At 37.5% G+C, this 23,700-nt stretch overlaps 1 protein-coding gene and 1 long non-coding RNA gene across 24 annotated transcripts in view; one reads left to right on the top strand and one right to left on the bottom strand.

Annotated features, from left to right (window-relative positions):
• The first annotated feature begins 2,354 nt into the window (after positions 1–2,354).
• LOC129735434 (uncharacterized) lies at positions 2,355–3,908 on the top strand. The gene is made up of 2 exons (XR_008731073.1): positions 2,355–2,411; positions 3,038–3,908. It is a non-coding gene; the product is annotated as an uncharacterized LOC129735434 (long non-coding RNA).
• CASK (calcium/calmodulin dependent serine protein kinase) overlaps positions 3,170–23,700 on the bottom strand; it is a 225,610-nt gene continuing 205,079 nt past the window's right edge. For 8 of the 23 annotated variants that reach the window (XM_055703033.1, XM_055703038.1, XM_055703044.1 and 5 more), the window contains 6 exons: positions 22,545–22,660; positions 17,362–17,442; positions 17,190–17,270; positions 13,054–13,256; positions 10,768–10,851; positions 3,170–4,593 (listed from right to left, as the gene is read on the bottom strand). In XM_055703033.1, the coding sequence (XP_055559008.1) occupies positions 4,417–4,593; positions 10,768–10,851; positions 13,054–13,256; positions 17,190–17,270; positions 17,362–17,442; positions 22,545–22,660 (742 nt within the window). In that variant the 3' untranslated portion in view covers positions 3,170–4,416. Of the gene's footprint in view, positions 4,594–8,442; positions 8,470–10,767; positions 10,852–13,053; positions 13,257–17,189; positions 17,271–17,361; positions 17,443–22,544; positions 22,661–23,700 lie in introns of all 23 variants that reach the window. The other 15 variants (XM_055703030.1, XM_055703034.1, XM_055703039.1 and 12 more) reach the window with 3 other exon arrangements.

The raw sequence follows: 23,700 nt of genomic DNA, 5'->3' as shown, positions 1-23,700 counted from the left end.
TTACTTCTGCCCTGCTTGCCTACGATATATTTCCTGTTGTGCAGATATTTTAATTTATATGCGACAACTTGGCATAATGTGTATCAGTCTCCTTGCTAAGAGTTACGGGTATCTTTTAGCTCATTAAAAGTGGTGAAAAAACTAGTCTGAGACACAGGGTTATTAAGAAAATGAATATGCTTTACATAATGAAACCAGACTTTTGTGGTGTCTGCTTCAGCTCATGTTCTGTCCATTTATCTTCTAAAACATGACTCTTACTCAAGTCAGTTGAGAAATGTACTTTTCCTGTAGTTTTCACAAATCCTCTTCTACAAAGTATTTTAAAGCCTGAAACTGAGTTCTAACTGCCTTCATTAAAGATGTTGAGAACTAATTGCAGTGGAACAGAATGGGACCACAACTGTTCGCACCAAATATTTCAATCTAGATTTGCAAAAAACGTGAGCTGTGGTAGCATTTCCAAGATTTTGTTTAAATAATGCCACTCTGAATAATTTCCTTAGGTAAAAGAATAAAAAATTAAGAAATAATGAAGTTGGTCTACACATTCCTAATGGCTCTAGTATCCAGTTCTTGAAGTACACATACCAGTTCAATGCTGCTCAAGCTGTAACATCTCATCTTCTGCGTTGCCCTTTCAAAATCAACTGAGTAAACTTGCTCATCAAGTTTCTGAAGCAGGTAGCGATATTTTCATTTAGAGCCTAGTGGCACAGCATCTTTTTTGAACCAAATAAAATAAAACCAAAACAAATGCTGAAACACATGGAAAAATTCAGTTTTGTTGATGAGATTAAAAATGTCTGTCTGATTTGCAATAGTGGCATACTGTGGGTTGCATGACAGTGGCTGGGATTGTCTAAACTAGGTTACCATTTCCATGCAATAATCTTACCACTCTGAGACATTGAATAACCTAGTGTACTTTTATTAAGTAAATGGAAGCAGATGTTAATGAACATTTATTGGACCAACTTAACACCTTGAAATCACAGGCATCAGTCAGACTGAGAGGCAGCATACTGGTAAGATCAAGTTTTCTTTACAAATCTATGAGCCCCTGTACAAAAATAAAGTATAAAAGGGGCAAACAGAAATATTTGTTTCTTCCCAATCCCAGGGCTATTTCTGAGGTCACATTCAGCATAAATTTAGAGAAGTCCAAGAGGCACTCTAAATTATGCAGTGATATTTACAGTACTAGGATGACCCTTCTCCAGTTGGAGATTGAAAGAAAAAAAATCATTAATATTAGCTCTGCACCTGCATGAGTCTTCCCTATGCAAGTGAAGCTTCCAGCTGAATTTACGGCAGCCTTTTGCCCTCTACGTACCACACAAATACCAGATGCACCAGAAGGGTTTGGGCAGGGCAGGAGGTGTGGATCGGGCAGACCGAGGAGTCCTGGGCTTGCTCTGTGTTTCCTGGGACTGTGCTGAAACCGCTTCATGGAGCTCACTGGGCTGTGTGGTTCAGCTGTACTTAAAGCCTAGGGGGGTTTCCAAGTTAATCTTTTGCTACTGAAGGCTCCTACAAGGAAAACAGTCTGTGGTAAAGAGGAGGCAGGACAGTATGCTGACTGATGGGCTTTACAGTTTTTGTCTCTCGATAAAAGGCTATACAGTGAGAATAAAAGAAACAAAACTCTCCAAGTTAGTCTTTCTACTGTGTAGTATTAACTGAATGGTAGGACCATTTAAGAAAAGCCTATTAGTTACATTAAATCACTACTTACTGTCATCTACATAAGGCAGAAGTACCCTCATGGGCCTTGAGTTTTCTTTCCTTACAGGCTGGATACACAGAAACTCCAAGAAATTCACATTGAGTCAAAAGTGTGTAGTCAAAACATTTATGGTGGACTAGACCCAAATTATCAAAATTACTTTACCTGTTTAATGTCATAAACATTTGAGATGAAGAATGTGTCACTGAAGTCAGACACCAATGCTTATCAGAGAAGTAGTTTGTACTTCTAACATCAGAAACATCCACTGCTTGAGTTTTGGTAGGTCTTCCCATCTTTGTGCTTTACTGGGAAAAGAGGTAGTTCTGAGGGAGAATGAACTTGCCCCTCTGATGCGCTCAGCTGGTGTGTAATACTGCTGCTGCAACAGCTGATCTACACAACACCTGCTAGGGTTCATCTAGAACTAAAATAACACGGCACGGCTACTTGAAAAATCACCTCTTACTCAATAGTTCACACCTATCCCCCTGTTCAGGGACTAAATTCAAAACAAGACGAGCAGCTACTATTACTCTGATAGGTTCCCTCTACTTGCTGGCTTGCTTTCGCGAGGCCCACACAGATAGTTTCTCATCAGTTTGTTTCCAGCACTCCACAAACTACAAACTCAAGGGACTGGGTTGCAGTCACGCAACTGTGATTCCAGCTGTAAGTGTAAGTGGGTTCCACAGGTGGATCACTCTCCCTCCTGCACTGCTGGGTGCAGGCTGCTCTGCTGTGACTGCTGCAGGAAATAAACTCCTTGCCTGACCTGGCTAGCTGGGCCTAGATTTCACCTAAGGATTTTAGAAGAATAGAGATTTGACTGTCCGACTTGCAGTAGGAGTAGGCAGGAGAGAACCAGCAACCTATGTACTTCATCATAGTTACCCCTATGGTAAAGGTTTGCATGTGAGAACCTTTTCTGATTACATGTGCAGTGGTCCCAAACAACTGGAACAGCCCATGGATCAGTCACAGCTGACGGTTCAACTCTGAGGATAAATCCTTTGAGAATACTGTATCATTTTAATCTAAACACTAAACTTCATACTATACAACAGCACAGCCAACCAAGCTTTGAAAATAAAGGGCTTGAAGGAACACTGTATTTCTGACACCTAAAAAGAGGTGGCAATGCTTGCTTCTGTTAACTGTTTTCAGAATGAAATGCAAACCACCTGGGCCAGCGAGACCATGAAGAAGGAAAACAAAACAGCAGATCAGCATGTGGTTAGATTTTCTTACTTGGCTCTGCTCTAATTCTAAATTAGTTGAACGTGTGCTGGTACAGGCGGAGCAGAGCCCTGGAACTGATGACAGGCTGTGCCCCCACAAGGGCCTTCCCTTAACTGGCTTTAAGAAACCTTTTCTCACTGCATGAGTCACTGATTTGTTCTTGAAACTCCCTGCAATGAAATGAAGGACCCAAAAGCATTTAATTGTTGAACACATAAAAGGAAGTATATTTAAAATAAAAAAAATTGGTCAGACTGTAGAGTCAATTACCATTTTTAAAGGAATTTACAGGGCTGTTGTAGATGAGTCTTTTGGAATAGTCAGTTTATCGCAGTGCCTAAACTGGTTTCTTCATTGCACAGTATTTTCTTTTAAAATGTGTGCATTTTTAAACAATTACATACATATTAAAAATCAGCATTTCTTTGCTTAAACTTAATTAAAACGTTAATACTCTCAGACAACACAGATCTGAAATGGTGAAACCAGTAATTGCCCCCTCCCACCTTACAACAAATTAAATTGAGACAAAATTACAAACACATTTCACTACATGATTATTATTAATAAAAATCAGTTTGGTTTTTTTTTTTTTTATAAAGTTGCCCAAAATGCAAGGGATGTGCATAGGTTTACAACTCAGTCAGAATAATATTTTACTTTATTCCCTTGGGTACGTGTTCCCATGAACGGAATGTACTTTGCTGTAGATTACAGGTTTTATCAACACAGATACACCAACGGCATGAACGCTTGCGACTGTCCACATGCATTAAGAGTCAAGACCCAATTTCAAATTTCTAAAAGTTTTACAGAGTTCTTCAAAGAGACAGTATCACATTATCTGGATGTTACACAAAAGTACTTAAAAACACTATCCTAGGAAAAAAAAAGCAAAAAAAGGCCTTTAAAATTAATGAATTTGTTTCGTAACCACTAGACTAATTACTTCAAATAAATAAAGGAAAGCAAAGTATTCCAATCCATAAAATCAGACTCTAAAAAGAATGTAGTGTTCCACCCCCAAGGTAAGGTAACAGAATCATATTATTATTACTATTAAAATAGATTATAGAAAGCAGCATCTATTTTGTGCAGTTTTTAGGGGCCCTTGAAATAAAAAGCTATGATTTCCAAAAATATAACATTCCAAAGGACTGAATAATACATATATTTAAAGATACATTTTATTAAAGTTGAGGAGAAATGATTAAAAAAAGATACTGTCTCTTTAAATTAGCATTTAATTTTTTTCCCCCTCCTCCTATCTATTCGGACATGACAATAATTATATTTTAGGTCACACTACATCTAGGTAGTCTCTAGGGGCCAAGACCTGTTGATACAAGGTCAATAACGAAGAGGTTTTCCATGTATGAGGTGGTTCCCAGTAATGACAGATTTTTAATTTTTAATTTTTTTTCCTCAATTCTCTCGTGATCGGTCTAGTAGACCCAGGAGACCGGGACCCACTGTGAGGCTGTACACACAAGCTCGATGGCTTCCTCCAGGTGCCTGATAGTTTCATCAATTTCATTGTTGATAATTGTTAGGTCAAAGTAGTGTGCATATGTTCTCTGTAAGATTTCAGACTCCTTCTGCAGGCGCTGAAGAGATTCATCCTGTTCAGCAGTCAGAAAAGAAAATGGGAGAGAGAGAGAAGTTGGATCCTTTTGTACTCTTCTACAACGGATTTCTAACCATTGCTTATAGAGAAGGAAAAGGGCAAAAAACAGGCCTTGGGGAGGCCCAGGCAGTTTAGATCCCCCACCTAAATCTATGGAAACCACAGAGGAGAACTGGCACAATTTCTCTCTTGAAGCTGACACTCAAACAGCGCTCAGTTATTGACATTACTTGAGACAAAACACAAGCCTAGCAATAAAAGGCAAGGCAGAGGATGGAAGCTTAGAAAAGCAGTACAGACATGAGCAACAGAGACCATATACGAATAAAACGTACGAAGTGCACAAATACGAGCTATTGGGCCTACGGCCAGGTAAGAACATGAGAAACAGGAGAGGGCATATTGTCAGGGATCAGCTGTTGCTGGATTTGGTAATGATTTCAGTCTTCTGGGTCTACTTCCTTTGGTTCAGTCCTCTGGGTCTACCCATTTACTGACAAGGAAGTTCTCATTCCGCGTTACCCTGTAGTTCCCGTTTCAGAGCATTTCCAGCATCTCCGAGTGTGAGCTCCTGAAGATGAGCCATGCAGCCCGCCCTCCAGAAGGGCCAGCCACAGCAGGCTGATGCTCTCCATGGCTTTGTGCCAAATGTCCTTACAGAACCAAGTGCATCCCACTTTGCGGGTGTGCTGCGGGACTCTGCACAGCCAGCAACGCCACAGCGACAGGCTTGGTTAGCGAGGTCTGCCCTTCTGAGAGAGCAGGATTGCAAAAGGCTCTTCTTTCTAGGGCTCTGCAGCAATTACAAGTTTGGATACCCTTCCTGCAAATTCCCGTAGAAATTAAAAAATAGTAACTGGCTGCTTTCAGGAACCTTGAAATAGCCACAGGAAAGTAATCAAGTCCTTCCTGTCCCACAGATTTGGGGTGGAGATGGGGCAAAATTACACATGAACACTATAGACTCCTACTGCTCTGTAGTATCTATCTATAGGGTCACCCTAATTATCAGTCAACTGGGATACACTTTATCATGACAAGAGTTTTAGGCTGCAGGAAATACAGGCACAGTACCGATAGCTGTTTTCACAGGAAATTATTCTGGGAACAGAATTTTATCCAGCTAGTAAGAGACTCCTTTCCTCCCCTTTACCCAGCTAGTAAGAGACTCCTTTCCTCCCCTTTTTTTCTGTTTAAACTTCCCAAGTATTTGTAATGATGGTGACAAGTTGCTGTAGAACAGTGGCTTTCAGGTCCTCTGTAGGGAAGAATCTGTGCTGAGACAGTTCTCCTTCCCTGTAGCAACAAAACCAGCCACTTCTGGAGAAGTTCTGTACCAAAGTTACAGTTCTACTTCTCCCCTGAAGCTGCAGCCTCAAATGAAGGGGGGATGTCGCCTTCACTTGATAATCACTACAAATTTCATTCAAAGTTAGACAAATATTCCTCACGTGCTTCTGCACAAGGGATGCTCCTTGTATGAACCATTATGCATCTAGAACTTCCACAGAAAACACCAGTGCATGCAAATTTAATTTATGCTATTAACAAATTGGGCAATATGGATCAATACTAATATTAAATATTTTTGTGGAGCATTTCAAATGGCCCAGTGTCTTTAAGCCAAAATCTTTGTTAGGTAAACTGTCAACTTCTCATAGATTCCAAAAGAGACATCAATTCATATCAGCAGAGGATATAAACTTTTCTGCTTAAATTAACCTACAAACGAAAAGAATTCATACTTGCCAAGCAGAATATTTTCAGTGATTTAAACATCTCTAGCTAAAGGTTAATTTTATATTTACAGCCAGTCTTACCAAAATCATATCGCACCTTTAAAAGTTTTAATCTCATGTCACAAAGCTAATAGTACCTGAAAAACCCCCGTGAGGCCTTAGAACTGTTAAGTCATATTTAGCTTTTTAAATGCTATTCAGATTTCCCAAGTGTCATCTTTACCTACAAGTATAAGAATAAATTTTTCTCAGTAAAGCATCTATCTTACTGTGACTGACAATAAAAATCTGAAAACCTTAGATCTATCTCATCTTAAAACAAACAATGGTAGGCAGAGAAGTATGAATGCTAATATTTACCTTGTACACATAGATGTCACAAAACTAAGTGTTTCAAAAATTCATTAAATTTTAATGTTTTCCTGACTTAGCTTCTCCTAAAGCCAACTTTACTGGGATCAAAGTGGGTTGTATTTTGGAATATCTAATTTCTTAGCCTGTTGGAAATGTAAAACATTATTTCTATCATATAATTTTAGGGGCAGTAATAAGTCTGGGACAGGCCACTGGAGCAGTTTTCAAATACATTCAAACCTTCTCAAGCTCTGCAAAAAGAAAAAAGCTTACAGTTCTTGACTGACCAGATTTCACCTGTTTTTCTGATAAGAGTATCTATTTGTACATTCAAAACCATGCCAGACTTGGCCAAGTGTTTCTTCTGTGCCTATAAGTCTTAAATACCAAAATTCCCACTTCCTCAAAATTTTTGCTGTAGGAAGTTCCTCTCCATTTCTCTAAGATTTCTTAATTAAAGTTTGAATAGTGAACATCCCAGCTCATTCTCGAAGATCTCTCTAGCAGTTGGGCTCTCAATAGTGTCAAGAAAAAGGATATTTATCAAAATGTTCAGGTACCCACAGCCAGACAAATGAATGGGCACAACTTCAGTCATTTCACATTTAGGAGCAGAACATCTGTCTTTCCTTCTTCCCTCAGCTCTCTGCAATATGCATTTTACACAGGTCTAGTTGCAGCGCGTTCACTACGGGAACAGACTTTTTCTTTCCCATCACTAGAATTCAGTTCACTTTCCTAATCTTCTCTCCTTCTCCACCATAGCTGGGACAGGAAGGAGTGAAACATGACTTTTACTCATGAAATCTCTCCCATGTGCATAACAGCTGCCAGTGATACTTTTGGTCTCTGAAGGCTGGGTTTTTTGGCCTTAAAGTAGATAAAGACAATAGCTGCCACTTGTGACAGTCAAAGCACAGCCTAAAAAATTACTAATACTCCCTCCTAAGGCTGTGAACAATGTATACACACCATCCAGGCCTTTGACAATTTTGCTCTGACAGAAATTCTCCTCAGTTTAAACAGCTGTCAGACTGCAAACTTCTGAAGAAAAATTCCTTTTATTGTTTGGCTGTAGGAAGGGAGGAAGCATAGCTAAAATCCAGAAGAATTTGGCTCAGTGACTATTTACACATCTCAATAAAGATCTAGATCAAAAAAGTGGAGCCTGTCAACTCCTCTGCTGCTGTCTGGGCATTGGGAGGTGGAAAACAGCTGGAGGAAAGAGGAACTACTCCCACGTTTCCTGATATGCTCTCTCCTCTCTCTGTTTTAGCACAGCAATAATCTGATTTAAGTTTCCCTTGTGATTAGACAGGTGGGTACGCTCTGGGAGATTTCCTATATGATGTAAATTGGTTTTGCATTTTGCGGAATTGCTCATAGTGCACTGCTATACTCAGTTGGAACGTGTAATATTTTGTCTCCTAACTCTTGCTGTGTGGTCCTCGATTATTGAGATAGTTTGTGTGGTCCACAATAGGCTAAAGTGTCTCAAGAGAGACACTTTTAAGATCAGGCCTCTGCACTGATTTTATCACGAAGTTCAGATGTTCAGCTGTAAGAGTAGAAATTTTGCGCTCTAGTTTCTTTTTACTAGCAGATAATTTTGGTGCAGATATCTGAAGTCATTATTACATTAAATTTTTATTCCAATGGTGAAAGTAATGTTGAACGGGAACGAGCATATCTACATTCTAGAACTACTGAAATAACCAGGACTACCTTGTCAGCCCCTAGCTGGTACTTACAGGCAATTTTCTGCACCATTTTGGCAGCTATGTATAATTAGTACGAATGCAGGAAAATGAAAAGAAAAGCAAAGATGAAATTTAAGAAAACATAAGGGAGGAAAAAAGGAGAGTCATTTACAGAAGTGTCTCAAAAAGCGTTAAGTAAAATAAAAAAAGCAGGATACGAGGATAAACAGAAAGGGATATTCATTACGCAAATGAACTTTTTCAAAAGGAAGAATGAATGGGAAATATGAAACACACACTCCACCCTTTGCTGCCTCGCAGGTTGCTAACACACAGACGATTTGTGTATCTCCCTTCATGCAGCCCAATAAACCTTTGAAAATAGGATCCTGTATTCGAGTAAGGTCTGTTGCTGTTACTATTTCCTGCCCCTCCCTTTCCTTAAGTTTAATTGATTCAGAAATTAGCACACTTTAAAAGTGAAGTTCAGTGATCAAGTGCCTGAGTGAAACCCTCCATGCACAGAGACTTCAGTCACAAGAGCATAAAATAAAGACATAGTCTTACAGCACAAATGCAAGTATTTACAATATGGTACTTCTACTAATATTTCTTTGGCATGAACAAATACTTCCCCACTGCTGCTATAAAAACTACATTTCTGTCCTCATCCCAGCGTACCACGGGAAAACATTTTCTCCCTCATATGAACTGTCCCAGATGTCTCTGCATTATAGCCTACAGCTGGAAGATTAAAAGTTAAATACCACTGGCAGATGAGTGAGGCCAAGGAAGACTATTTGGGAGCTGAGACACAGGTATGGAGGCAACAAACCCATGCAATTACATAATTACACAGGGTACTTGGCTGCCTGAGTGCTGCTGCAAGCACAATGCTTGCTTGCCACATCCTAAGAATGATTCTAATTATTTTTAAGTGATGCCATCCCATTTGCCTGCACAAAGGCAAATTCAGTATAGAATACAAAACACTAGCATTTTCTCAAGATTGTACTGATTTACAGCGTATGCCAACACCAGCAGTTAGACAAACTGTCACTTCACTAACACTGTAAATTGTGATGCTCTGAGAGATCTTCGTCTGTACGCTTGTGACGTTTACCAGTTAGGGTATGGGTCCATAAGACACAGTGAAATGACATCACTTACTGCTGTGAAACTTAAAAGATCTAAAAGATACTTCCTCTCCATCCCATCTCTCTTCCTGGCTATATGGTTTCACTACTTGTTCTGGTTGGCATTGGTGCTTGTCAGAGCCTATGTGAGCTGCTTGAAAACTGACAAAAATCCAATTTAGAGCTAAAGTAGCTTATTAAAAGATCTGGTAAGTGCCATAGTGAGTGCAGACTGGCAGTACATGTCCCAGAAGCAAGTTAATCGCTCCCTTCAGCAACAGCGAACTAGTAGAATGCCTCTGCTGCCAGTATAACTGCAGCTCAAGGCCAGTATGTTTCAGTCTTCACTTGCTATTTCCATAATCATTCAGGGTATTTGCATTTACATATGTTTGTCTTGTTCCTTATTTTCCTGCAAGCCTCTGCAGTAATATCATAGTTTCATACTTTTGATACTGTAATTACATTTCTATAGAAACAGGCTGTAGAGACAGGGCTTCTGACTATTTTTGCGTGACCAAGGAGGCATCTAGGAGATTTGGAACAGATTCATGGTCAAATCCAATTGATTAAATACCTTAATATGGTTTCAAAAAGGCTGAGCAGATAAAGTGTATAAATACTGTCTGCCCTGTTGTGAGCTAAATCCAGAATTGCTTGATACCATCTTTGAAATCAGTAGCAATCTGCAGAGCAGATACTCTATAAAAACTAAGTAGGAAATTCAGAATGTAGACCTGCATGAACACTTAACATTATTCCACAAGCAATTACCCACTTAGCCAAAGCTCCAAATTCTTAGAGAACAGTCTTTGAAATTAATGGGTCTATTTCTGATATAATTTGCTGTATAGAAAAAATACTAAAGATAAAGGTGGAATGACCGCACAGTCACACACACCCATTTCTTCAGTTCAGGCTAGCTGTAACCTAGTGCTAGCATTGCAACTTGTAATTGAGTAATTGTGCTAATGATCTGCTGAGGGTTTGGAAATAGGGAACGAAACAAAAGATGTATTTTTAGAATATATCATATGGATCCTCCAACTTGTAGTTCATAGTTTCAATTAGAAAAATCAGTTAATAACCAATTAATACATCTCGATCAACTTAATGCTACCATACAACTGTCTTTCTGCCTCTCCATTTACAAAGAAACAATTAAAGAGTCTTATCTGCATATCTGAATCTCATCCTTAATGCTGTGTCTGATAAGACATTAGATTGCAACACGTCATACCTCATTAATGCCTGGGGTAATAGTAGGTGCAGCAATAAAAACAACAAAAGGAGCAAACTCTGCAGTTCTCAGGACCTTCAATGCCTAGGTGAAAAAAAATCAGATACTTTAGAAGAATCTCCCAACAATCAACGTGAAATAAGGTAAGTCACACAAGCAAAAGATACAAAATCAAGATTTGCCACCACTGGTATTTGTTTTTAACTGATCTGGAGTCAAGACCTTAGTAATACAGACACTTCACTTTTTGCATTATTTTACATTTTTGGTGGTCAAACTGTGTATCTATCCTTAATTAAAGTGAGTTTTCATGACAATGAAAGCTTTAGCATCTTCAGAGAGGCTCTTCCCATACATTCTCAGAGTGCAGAATTCTGTCTGCATTTAAACTGAATGATTAACACCAGGTAAAAAAATCAGTCATGCCATAAACAGGGGAAGGAGCCAACTGTATTTTAGAATAAATATTGATTAGAGTATCATTTTTGTCTGACTTTTTCTACCTACTAATGGTTTTTTATTACTATTTTCTGAAACAAATGAAAATGTGATGTGAGGAGTTCAAAGTTTTTAAAAAGTAAGCACAGTGAAGTGTTCGTAAAGTGAGCGTAACACTAATTCAGTACATGCAGCACCAATCCCCTGAACCAAGTCTATGCAAAAGAAAAGAGTTTTCATTAAAAAGTTGACTTAGTCATAATTTACTGAGTAACACACAGAACTGCCATACGTGAAACTTTGGTACAGATTCCAGCTCGACTGAATTGCAGAACATCAAGTAAACACACCTCAGCTGAACTCAAATGGATAGACAAGATAAAGCAAGACTATTAAAGGTCAGTCTTTTTTTGCTCCTTCCACTTCCTGTCTTCTCCGAAGTTTTTTATTAAGAAAAAAACCCCAGAAACACCAACCCACAATCCACTCTTATTCCAAGCTAAAGAGGTTTTAATCTCCCCTGCTTCAAACCCACCTATATATATAATCTTTGCTAACCTCCTCCAAATAAGAGATATACCCGATACGTGAAAGTCAAGAAAACTCACATAACTAAGAGTACCCAAGGGAAAACTGGCAAGTGGTATAAGATAACTAGGAATAAGTTCACAAACAGGCTGTCCTTATTGAGCTGAGATGGATGCATAAGGGTACTGGTTAAGAAAGAGGTTCGCTAGACACGTGCTGGAGGAACTGTAGCAAAGGTGGCTGTTATGATATGTAAATATATTCCAGTAAAGATTAAAATGGCTTCTGAGAATTGTAATGCTTCTGAATAATGCAAGTTGAAAAGGTTTATCAAGCGAGTTTGCTTTCAACAGCTGTTCCATTTCCATTTGAACTAACTATAAATACTGCTCTCCCTGAAACCTTTAAGTGTGTTTTTTTATTTTTCAGAACAGCATCACACTGGCATACTATGTGAACTGTCCTAAATAATTTAGTCAGGTATCTTTTTTCTGTTATGAAATTCTGAAAGAATTTGAACTTCTTGAATCCATTCACAAAGAAGAAAGATGGCAGCAAATTTAAACAGATAACACTGTTTCCTCCCATTTCCTTAAATCCGCTAGAATAATATAAACATCATGTTTGCCCATATTCATGTTGTTCCACTTACCAAAACACATCCCTGTGAACTGGAAGTCATGACTACATGGATGTTTCAAAGGAAATGTATTGAGTTTTCCACTGAAGATTTAATATAATGGATGAACAAACTATAATTTTTTCCTTCCTGCCCTCCTCTGTAAAGTGTAACACCGCAACACAGAAAGGAGTTTATAAAGTAACAACACTGATCTGGTCATTGTGCAAATAGGATCAATATCGGTGATTGACCCCAAAAGCTTCTGACCATGCTCAATAGTGTTATGGAGCCAAGAGTCTGTTAGGAACAAGATTACACTCTAATATAGCAGCAAAGAAAAATTTTTGAAAATAGCGAAACATTACTCCTGGCAGGCAATGAAAATAACTTGTTTTGATACATTTCACTGGACATGAAGCTAATACAGTAAAACGTTTCATGGAAAGTAGATTTTTCAAGCTACAGTGGTTGCATACCAAACTAAATGATGAATTTGTTTTTGCTCTATTTCTTCTAACAAGATGATTATTAGAATTCCACTTTACAGACTGATACCTTGGTGTTCCAGGGAGTTTTGTTCCACATTACTGTATGCATTACTTATCTAGTGTGCAATCAATAAAAATAAATATATCTCAATAAAATAAGGTTGAACAATTTGTGATGAGTCCCACTTTCCTATACGTCTAATTAGTTACCTGAGGCTCTACATCAAGTATTGCAATTAGTCCCTGCTCATGGATCTTTCGTATTGTTTCCAGTTTTGTCCCATACATTGCATCCTCATGGCTGCCATATTCCAAATATTCATTGTTTGATATATCCTGCATCATTTGGTCATGAGATACAAAGTAGTAATTTTTCCCATTTTCTTCATCTTTCTTTGGAGGTCGGGTTGTGTCTAAAAATACAAAATACAAAACACTTTTAGTACAAAAGCAATATTAAACTTATATGTGGCTTTTTGTTTGGTTTATCAATACTTATTGACTGAATGACGACCTGTCAAATAACATACAGAACAATGAAGCACAAGCTTGAGGCAGGCAGAATGACAGGGGCTGGGAAAAGCAGGAATCTGGGGGATGCATGTTGGGAAAAGTGGAGATGAAGGGATGTGGAAAAGGTAAAAATCAAAACATAACAGAGGAAGAACTGAAGGTCATAAATAACCTTTACCTGGTCAAGACTATGAGACTCTATCAGCTGCTTTCAACAGCAAAGGCCAGATCTTACGGTTTTTAGAGTTTCTAAACAATTCAGTTAACATCTCCATTCTACCCCAGGGGCCAGTAATGGGCCGAATCCTGTTCAACATCTTCCTTAGTGATCTGGGTGATGGGGCAGAGTGTACACTGAGCAAGGATGCCAATGATACACAACTGGGAGGAGTGGCCAATATACCCGAGGGTCATGCTGCCACGTCCGGACGGACCTTGACAGGCTGGAGAAACAGGTTGACAGGAACCTCATGAAATTCAGCAAGGGGAAGTGCCAAGTACTACGCCTGGGGAGGAACAACCCCATGCACCAGTACATGCTGGGGGCTGACCAGTTGGGAAGCAAGTCTCCAGAAAAGGTCTTGTGGAGGGCCCTGGTTAACACTCAGTTGAACACGAGCCAGCAATGTGCCCTTGTGGTTAAAGAAGGCCTAAAGTATCCTGGGCCGCATTAGACAAAAGTATTGGCAGCAGGTGGAGTGAAGTGATTTTTCCCTCTATTCAGCACTGGTGAGGCCACACCTGGAGTGCTGTGCCCAGTTCTGGGCTCCTCGGTACAAGAGAGACATGGATATACTGGATAGAGTCCAGTGAAGGGGCACTAAGGAACTGAAGCATCTCTCCTATGAGGAAAGGCGGGGAGATCTGACACTGTTCAGCCTGGAGAAGACAAGACTCGGGGGGATCTCATCAATGAGTAAAAATATCTACAGTGAAGGTGTAAAGAAGGAACCAGTCTCTTATCGGTGATACTCAATGACAGGACAAGAGGTAACGGGCACACACTGAAACATGGGAGCTTCCGTCTGAATGCAAGGAAACTTGTTCACTGTGAGGATAACTAAGCACTGGAATAGACTGCTCAGACAGGTGGTGGAGTCTCCATCCTTGGAGATACTCAAAAGCCACATGGACATGGTCCTGGGCAAACTGGCTGTAGGTGGCCCTGCTTGAGCAGGAGGGTTGGACCAGATGATCTCCAGAGGTAGGGATCTCAACCATTCTGTGATTCTGTATGCCATCTGTTCCTCTTTTCCCCACAGGCATGCTGATATCCACTTGCTTCTCTCTCTTCTAATATCCCCTCACAAATTGATTTACTCTCATATTTTTCCACTATCATATTTATGTTGGTGACATATCTGAAACACATCTCTTCCCAATCTGATTCCGTATCTTCCAACAACCCTATCATAACTTCAAAGAAAGTATCAAAAAATTGAACTCATCTTCTATTTTTAATTATACCTATTACTGTTCTGAGGATTAATTAGCAATCTTCTGAGGATTAATTAGCATATTTCAAAGATGAAAAGTTCTATATAAATATTATAGATCATAGTTATTATTTTAAGGAATTCAAGAACAATGGATTATATAAACCATATAATATCACTATGCTACTCACTGATGCCCTAGGCCTACTGAACTTACATACTTTTAGAGTTCCCCAAAATTCTCTTCTTTTGTAAAAAATTTCTGTATTTTCCTATTTTTACTTAAATTCCTATGAGGTTTTCTGCTTCTAAGTTTAAAAAGTGGGTGAGGACCTGATTACTTGTGGTCAAGATTGATGAAAACTAATTAGCAATAACATATTTTTCAAATACATTGCTTCTGCAGTGGTAAAAGATGCATGGCCTACTAATCCTTTTAATTAACCACCACTGTGTGTGACAGGAACTTTATGATCAGGTTTTCAGCAGGAAGATAATTTCTTCATAAAGCATTCCCCAAAAGTCCACATCCAACACAAGGCCTATCTCAAAAGCTACCTACTCCTACCACGGTTTTGTGAAAGAATGCAGAAACAAACATCCCTGAGAGTTGGAGAGAATAGATTTAATTACCTAGAGTCAGCTGAAAGACAGATCAGGTTCCCGTAATACTTGAAGTGTATGTGATAGATTTTATATGATCTGTTTATAACACTAACATAAGAAAGTAATGGGGGTCTCTAAACACCAGTATAAAGTGCTAATTTAAATGCCCTAAATGCCTTCAATCTGAAGCATCCATATAGAACTACCGGATATAACACAGGATTTAAAGAGACCATTGCTATTCTGGAGTGGGGCTGGAGGTCAGGTGATGTCTAAAAGAGGCATCTGGACATCGTACTGATGCTTAAGCACCTGAATTTCATCCTGATTTGCAGTCTAGACTTTTTAGCCTTATATTATCAGTGAAGCAATTTCAGTGCTTCCACAGAGCAGGGATCTACAGGAAGCAATGTAAGGTGTGGTTGGCATGGTATAGGTGAGTCCATTTTAATCAGTATTTGAAGACAAAACAACTAGTTCAGCTTCTACCTCCTCACAGCAATCAATATAGTTAGCACTTGAAAGAGGCTTAGTGAAAAGCACCCTGCAAAACATTTATTACTCTTTGTTTCAGTTCTTTGTAATGGAGAATGTATTTGCTGGGTTACTACTCCCCCTGATATAATCATGTCTGAATTGAGTAACGTAGGTACAATGTATATCACACACTACTGACACTGCACTTTTAAAATGTCTAATCCAGGATTTTAGTCTATAGATATAAACAGCAGTGTGGCAAACAGTGCAGCTTCACATTGCTGCTGGGGTGATGATTTAGTGGCCCATGCTTTCAAAAGGGCCAGGTCTTTCTGTTTTCCTTCTGCTGGTACTGGCCTTTGTCTAACTCCTTAGTCAGCAAGCCTGGGAAACAAAGCAGCAGCCAACTAACCCTTTTCCCCTTCCAAACAGATTTACAGGTAAGTCCTTAAAAATAATACTTTTTAGCAACAACTCCTTATAGATAGAAAACCACCTAAGTCTAATTTTAAAGTAAAGCACTAACAATGTATAAAGAGATTTAAATTAATACATAATGGTCATCAGTGTAACTTCTGACCCCCATATTGTGTTTCTGGGTCAGCCTGAAATACGAGTAGACACAGTTAGCTGATGGATGCTCTTGTTTCAGAATGCCTAGCTTGAGGAAAGAGGGTGCATCTCCAATAGATCATGTAGTAGGATATGCAATTCCTGCCATGGTAGTGATGGAGATTATCATGAAGGGAAAACAGCCCTGTGCTCTTCATAACAACCCACTTGCAAGCAGTGAAGTTAACTGCGTTCTCTTTTTCTTATTGTCATCTCTGGAAACTTGAAGTTATTTTAGTACACCAGTCCTCAAGGCTAGGCTGTGAAAAGTAATTTAAAACGTTCAGATCAGGTACACATTAAAGGTTTCCTCTAAATCCAGTTTATATTTTTTCTCATGGGAATTATACAGTTTTAAATGTCAAGGCTGTTCCAATCATACCTGAACTGTAAATGTAAAATTAGCACAGAAAAAAGAAAAATGTTTTAGCCTTCATTCTAAAGTAACAAACATTTAGGGTAGAAAGAAGTATGCTTAACAAGAAGTTTTGTGACTACTAAGAAACTTTCAATGTAAAAATGGTGCTACTTACTACCCTTCTGCCTGAAAAAAAAAAAGAATAAATATACCCAGTTCTATCACAATCCCCACCTTTAAGATAGGATTCAACTCGGCAGAACTGCACACATGTAGCAGTACAATGGGTGTGTTGTCAAGGATGACACCAACAATTTTGCAGCACATTGAATGTTGCTACTTACGAGGAATGGGGTAAGCAAATCTGTCCGGGTGTTTTGTGATGAGTGTGTTTTTTATGTGTCTTCTTCCAACACCGTGGGCACCTAATCCACAACACAAAAATGAATTATAAATTTTCCACTAAAAGAGATTCAAAACTATGCTGTAATGTTCAGAATAATAACTCAAAATTACCTAGTAAGACTAGTGTTTTCCTTTTGAATGCTGGCAGTTTTACTACTTCTTCATATGTGACGAGATCTAATTGATCAAACACTAAAACACAAAAGAAACCCCAACAGGGATAAGAAAAAAGGCACATTAAGGGTGATAATTAATTGTGCTACAAATTATAATTCTAGCAAGTTTTAGATTTATAATACAAAGTAATATGCTATGGAAAATAAAACTAATTTCATTATGCAACTTTAACAAAAGTGTTCATTTAAAAAATGTTAAAAAAAGCAATAATAAAGCTACTTAGGAAAGTTTGCATGTCCTTTCATGCACTGTTCAGCAGACCACAAAAATTAGCTAAAATGGCATGCCATTCATGTTTGCATTCCTAAAAAATAGCAATATTAAAGAAAAATCTGTAGACAGTGACCAACATGAACACAATATGAGAACATCTATTTACACTAAAGATAGGGCTGCTTTCATAATCATGTTTTAACAAGATCTAAGAGCAATGTACAGAAAAAAGTGTTAATAGCTTGTGGTATTTATTCTTCAAAGCTACCACCATATTAATTGTAATTAGAGTTCTCTTTAAACACACGTGCTAGTTAAATTGACATGCTTTTAAATCTTGTGACAGAATGAAGAATTCTAATGAAAAGTGATGGCATTACATAAAAGAACCTCCACCATATTTAGCGAAAAAATGTAAAAGTATTATTTCAGAAATAATTTCAACTGCAATTGAAACTGGATGAATTCCTTCATGCCTATCAATCTATTGTCAATTGCCAAGGTATACAATGATTGACAAATCAAGTTTTGTTCATTAAAAACAGCTTATTCCTCCTGTGCCCAATAACACAACACCTCTGGTAATTCTTGCAGAATTTTAATAAAAAAAGAAGCCAGGAGGCAGTTAATTATATTTATAAAGATTACAGCAATCAGCAATTGTGAGCAGCACAACTAGCAAGAGTTTTCAGTCCTGTATTTATGCATGCTATAAAAAGAAGGGAGGAGAGACTGCATTTAAAGTATGAGATCTTTGAGTGTTCCCAAGTCCTATGCTGGTGTATTCACCTCAACTATATCCCATCCATCTTTTAAGATGAGTCCAAATATATCCCTCTCCCCCTATCCAAAACCTCTTCTGAAAGTAGGCAGTGGTGGGAGCTTTAGTTTGTTTGCTCCACAAGTCCCCAACCACCAAGATCAGCATTAAGACTGTGAAGCCTACCAAAAAGCAAATGCTCTTTGTAATTAAGTCCCAGTTAAAGCAGCAGAAGATTTAACTTAATGTGTTTTTTTTAATAGGGCAAATTTTTCAATTCAGCAGTCTTTTTACCCTAAAGAAAAAGTACAGCTACTTCAATTTGGTCACACTACAAATGTCTCAATTGCCATACTCAACTCTTTAAAAGATACAAAAGCGAAAACTTCTTAGTCCATTTAAAGCATTTTGAATTTTATCCTAAAGAATCTCTTTCAGCCTTTCCCCAAATACTACAAGCAAGAATTCTGTCATATTTTTCTTCCATTCCACAGACACGGAATTCTTAATACTGTCCTTTTTGCACCTTCACACTATTTAAACTAATTAATAATTCACTTCATATTAGAAAGGGTTAAAGATCTACAATATGTTAAACAGTTTCACCATTCTAACTATCTAGGCCTGCATTTTCCCATTAAAAAATCATAATAATAAAAAAATCAATCCCTTATTTTTTTCTTGAACAAAACCACATTATGTTAGATACAAACAACAGGAACAAACAACATAAATGATACATATTAATGCCTTCATCACAAACTAGCAGCATGGAGAAGATGTGTCTCAGTCTACGTGGATTTAACTAATGATTGTAGGGTTTTCAAATGTGAAAGAAAAATGATTAATTTTTTTAATATACACAAGATATGAGGAATACAGGGCACATTTAAAGACTAAACTTCAATGCTTCTGTGTTACTAGCTAATAAAGAAAAGGAGGTCTTGAAAGGAAACAGTAAGAAGCAAATAAAGAGGCATTGTCACTTGACAGGTTACTTACATGCACAGAGGCCATTGGGAGTAAGACAGCATGAAAAATGTACAGGGGTCATTGAGATATGGCTTGTAATATATTAGTAAAATAAAAAGTATATGCACAAAATAAACTTTACCATGCAATAGTCTAAACACAAGGCAAATAAATCACATTAAGAAATGATAAACGTATTTTATAAAAGCTTGGCAATTTTCTACATTATGCATAATATGAAGCATAGGTCTAGTATGTTCTAAAGAGTGTTCTTTTATGAAGTCCTGCAATAACATTCCAGTAAAATAAATAATATATCTAGATATCAGTATATCTCTATAGCATTTATAAAAATGCCAGTGAACCTAATAATGAAAAACATCTAATTTTTTCCGTGGGCTTTGGTTTAAAACTGACTTTACAATGATAAGATGTATATATGATTGTGAAATTGTCTCTTGAAGGACGCAGTACTCTAATATCAAGTATGGAGGAAAGAAAAATGGGATTATATTTCTCTTGTAAAGGAGAATATATTTGTTTTTAAATATAAAAAGTACCTGAAATATTCTCCTCTTTACTTCACAAACTATGTCTGATTTGCAGAATAATTTCTTTTCTAGTTCCAGTAATATCCCAATAGAGCACACCAAAATCTTAGCTCTCAAATCATCAGCTAGCCACATAAATCTTAGCTGACCATGAAGTATTTTACTAGGTCATTTCTCAGCACCCCAGTTCAGACTCATCCCTAAGACAAAAATAACAGGGAAGTCCAAATAGATTACATACTGCTAAATGATTTATTGAATTTTATGCTAAGATATGAGAGAAATAAACTCCACTTTCTTTGCAAGAGCAACATTTTGACATCTGGATTAGACTTCTCAGTTCCAAATTAATTATGTTTATTTTGGATCCACCAAAAGAAAACATCTGGTTTTTATTCTGAGACAGGTAGACACTGAAAGTTTGCAAAAGCCAGTCCTGCCATATTTGACTAACAATACCAGACATGACAGAGTAGTGCAGAGAAAATAAATTCAGTACCACCTTAGTTAAACTTAAATTCATGTGAGTACCACAGCATTTCAGTGAACCTCTTTATATATTACATTTGGCAGAATTCCCTGGAATATTACTGGCATCACCTTTAATACTGCAAGGATGCCAAGATCAAAAAACATCAACAAACTAAGAGAAACCTTGATTCCAATCTGCGCTTTCATAAACTTTTTGACTTCTTAAGGGAAAGGGGAAGTGTCAGATGGTATTCTGAAAATAACAGTTTCTTTTATGGTCATTATGATAACGTTTAATGCTCATGTTTCTAATTTTTGGCAAACACTGTGCGCCAATGTAAAGTGACTAACAGCACTGACAGTGGCAAGCACTAAGGTGGGCAAACTGTGATTCAAAGTGTCACAGTTTGCCTTCTCCAAAATGTCCCCACTCTATCAAGACAGAAAAGTCTAGATTACCTTCCTTTCAGGGATGTAATTGATACAAAAAATCTTTGAGCTAGTTTTGCTCCTCAAGTATCACCTGCTCCTTCTCCTTCCCTAGCCATCCTTTTTTCCTTCACCTGTTCTTAGTAGCATGCTGTGCTTAGTCACACTGACATTATTAACTACGCAGTTGCACTGTGGGCTGCATTAAAAAAATTATCTGCCCTAAAGAAAAAGAATCTATGCTTTTTGTTGGGTTGCTCTTCAGTTAATACCATTAACAGTGTGGCCACGCAAAGTTATGCTGCCACAAGTGAAGGGAGTAGCGATGCATTGGGAATGTATGCTATGTGCGACTGGTAATACTTTAAACCCAGTATCATCAAAGACTTTATGTCATACAATCCAGTTTATTCTCATAAGGTCATAATTAGTAATAGTCATAAAATCCAGTTTATTCTCATTAAGTTCATAATTAGTAAAACATGGTTTAGTGCTACTGCAACGAAGTGGAAACATTAAAACCCCCAGAATGTTAAACCAGCAAAAGGAAGGAAACAAAGCTTTCAGTCTCTACTTATAAGGGTTTTCAGGGTAACGAGTAATTATATATTTAACTGTGAACATCTTAAATGCGATGCGGAATTAAGGAGTACAAATGACAGTTACTGTTCTTTGACTTTCCTGGAATTTATTTTCAAATGACTTCAAAGGAAACATAAATTCTGAAGTACTGATATATTATGAGCTCTGATACCGCACACAGATTGCACAGGTAAAGAGAAATGTGAAAATACAGATTTATATTGTTTCATTGGTGCATTCAAGAATGCAACTGAAAAAACCCCAGAAATTAATGCAATATATAAAATATTTTCATTACACTGTTTGGACAAATATATCTTTTAATTCTAATAAAAATCTCTGCAAGCCTCTCAAGAGACCACAACATATTTATCATCATGGTATGTGATATCAATACAAAACCAATAGAAACAGTTTCAACACATTAAGTATTTTATATTAAAAGGAGAAATGAACTAAATTCCGTTCATGAATGAATGCGTCTTCCTTCTTTACTACTAAAACTAATGAATTTTGCTCAGCAAGGATGTTTTACTTCACACTTCTACCTAAAACGATTTAATTTTTCAGCAGTCTAAATAGAAACCCAAAACTTAGGATTCAAGCAGAGATCACCTCAAGGAGGAAAAACTTCCACAGTTTGTTCTATTTTGGGTAACTGTAAGTAACACACTGACTATGTCATGGCTCTTATTCCGCTTCCAGCTGATTAGCACTTCAAGAAAAATGCCCTTTCCTGATGTTTTTACATATATAAGCTATAACTATAAACACGTATTAACAAGGATGCTACTGAGAAGTCTTCTGTAGAGCACAGTACAGTTATATAGATTGCAAAATTCATATCCTGATTCTAGTATCTAGTGGTCCTTTAAATATAAACCCCAAAACAATGTAAGCCTATATTAGGATATATCACAATGCTTTTACTTTGTGGCAGCTTGCCTTTCACTGAATAAGCTATATGTTTAAATAGCAAAGAACAAGCAGAGTAATGTTGGCATAATCAGAATTTTGGTTATATTTTCCTAAGTAACTCATTAGGTTTATATAACAGTGCCAGCTGAACAATTAATGGCAAGGTTTAGATTGTAAGAAATTTAACCTGTTAAAGATACTTGCATATTTTTTTTTCATACCTGCATTGTGCTTTGCCAAATATTTGTCTTTGTACTGCTTTTTTTTCTTTCCAAACCAAGTACAGCTGGCCTGTTGCTCCTGTTTGGTCTTCTCCATGGCAATACAAGCAACTCGCCTGGCATATGGAGGAGAAAAATTTTTTTTTTGTTGTGATCAATGATTTTTAAAAAGCCACACAGAATGAATTAGGAAAATAAGACTTTTTAATAGTACAAAAGTACAGATAAAACTTTGCAAACCCCTTTTTTTTTTTTTTTTTTTTTACATTGTCTTAAAAAAGCACTTACATACAGAGGTATTTTGATAATAAAGAATATCTTCTTAGTGGTAGATCACTAAAGCTCCAGATCAAGTGAACGTGGGAGGAAGGGTGGCTACTAAAACGGCTGTAGGCTGCTTTGCACCAGATTAGACTGGAAGACCACTATAGTCTAAATTACTTCAGAGCAAGTTGTGTTGTGTTGAGGAACTGTTTTGAGGTCGATCTTTAGGATGAAGTATTGCAAGTGTTCCTGTATACTGGCAATGTATACCAGTGTCTCCCTTACATCAGGGCTTGCAAGAGAGCTCTTGAGATGGAATGAAATGTCTTGTCTACCTCTGCCTTCTAGCAAAATCTCTTTTAGCTAGTCCAGGTGGCACAGGTGCTGTTAAACCCTTTCCAACACTCTAATTCTTTTACATAACAAATCTTGTATGAAGTATTTTGGGCTAGATTATGTATACTGATAAACCTTCTTCCATTATGGCCATAACTGTAATGGCCCAGGACCTGCTTGCCAGAGCTTGTGCTGATACATTTGAAATATTTACTAAACAGCTTCTGCAAGAGGTTGTTTAAAGGTTCTGCATTGCTTTTGTGGTACTCATTGCCACTGCTGCTCATTGAATCTGTCATTCGGGAATCTTTGCACTGTGACTTCTTTCTACTTTTTGGCTTTCATTCAAAACCCTTCAATGATCTTTGTGCTTTGTGTCTTGGCATATAAGCGGTACTGATGATAACACTGTTTAGAACCTAAAAGACAAATTAATTTGACCCCCTTACATAAACAATTTGTACGTAACCTTCAGTCATAGTTTCCTGTAGTATATCAGAAAGCACGATGTTTACTAACACAGGTGTTTATTTTTCTAATGTAACCACACATATAA

Source organism: Falco cherrug, chromosome 2 (genome assembly GCF_023634085.1).
Source record: "Falco cherrug isolate bFalChe1 chromosome 2, bFalChe1.pri, whole genome shotgun sequence".
In the NCBI taxonomy this organism is placed as follows: domain Eukaryota; kingdom Metazoa; phylum Chordata; class Aves; order Falconiformes; family Falconidae; genus Falco; species Falco cherrug.
Note: the sequence above shows the minus strand (reverse complement) of the source record. Positions and strands in the feature narration are given on the sequence as shown.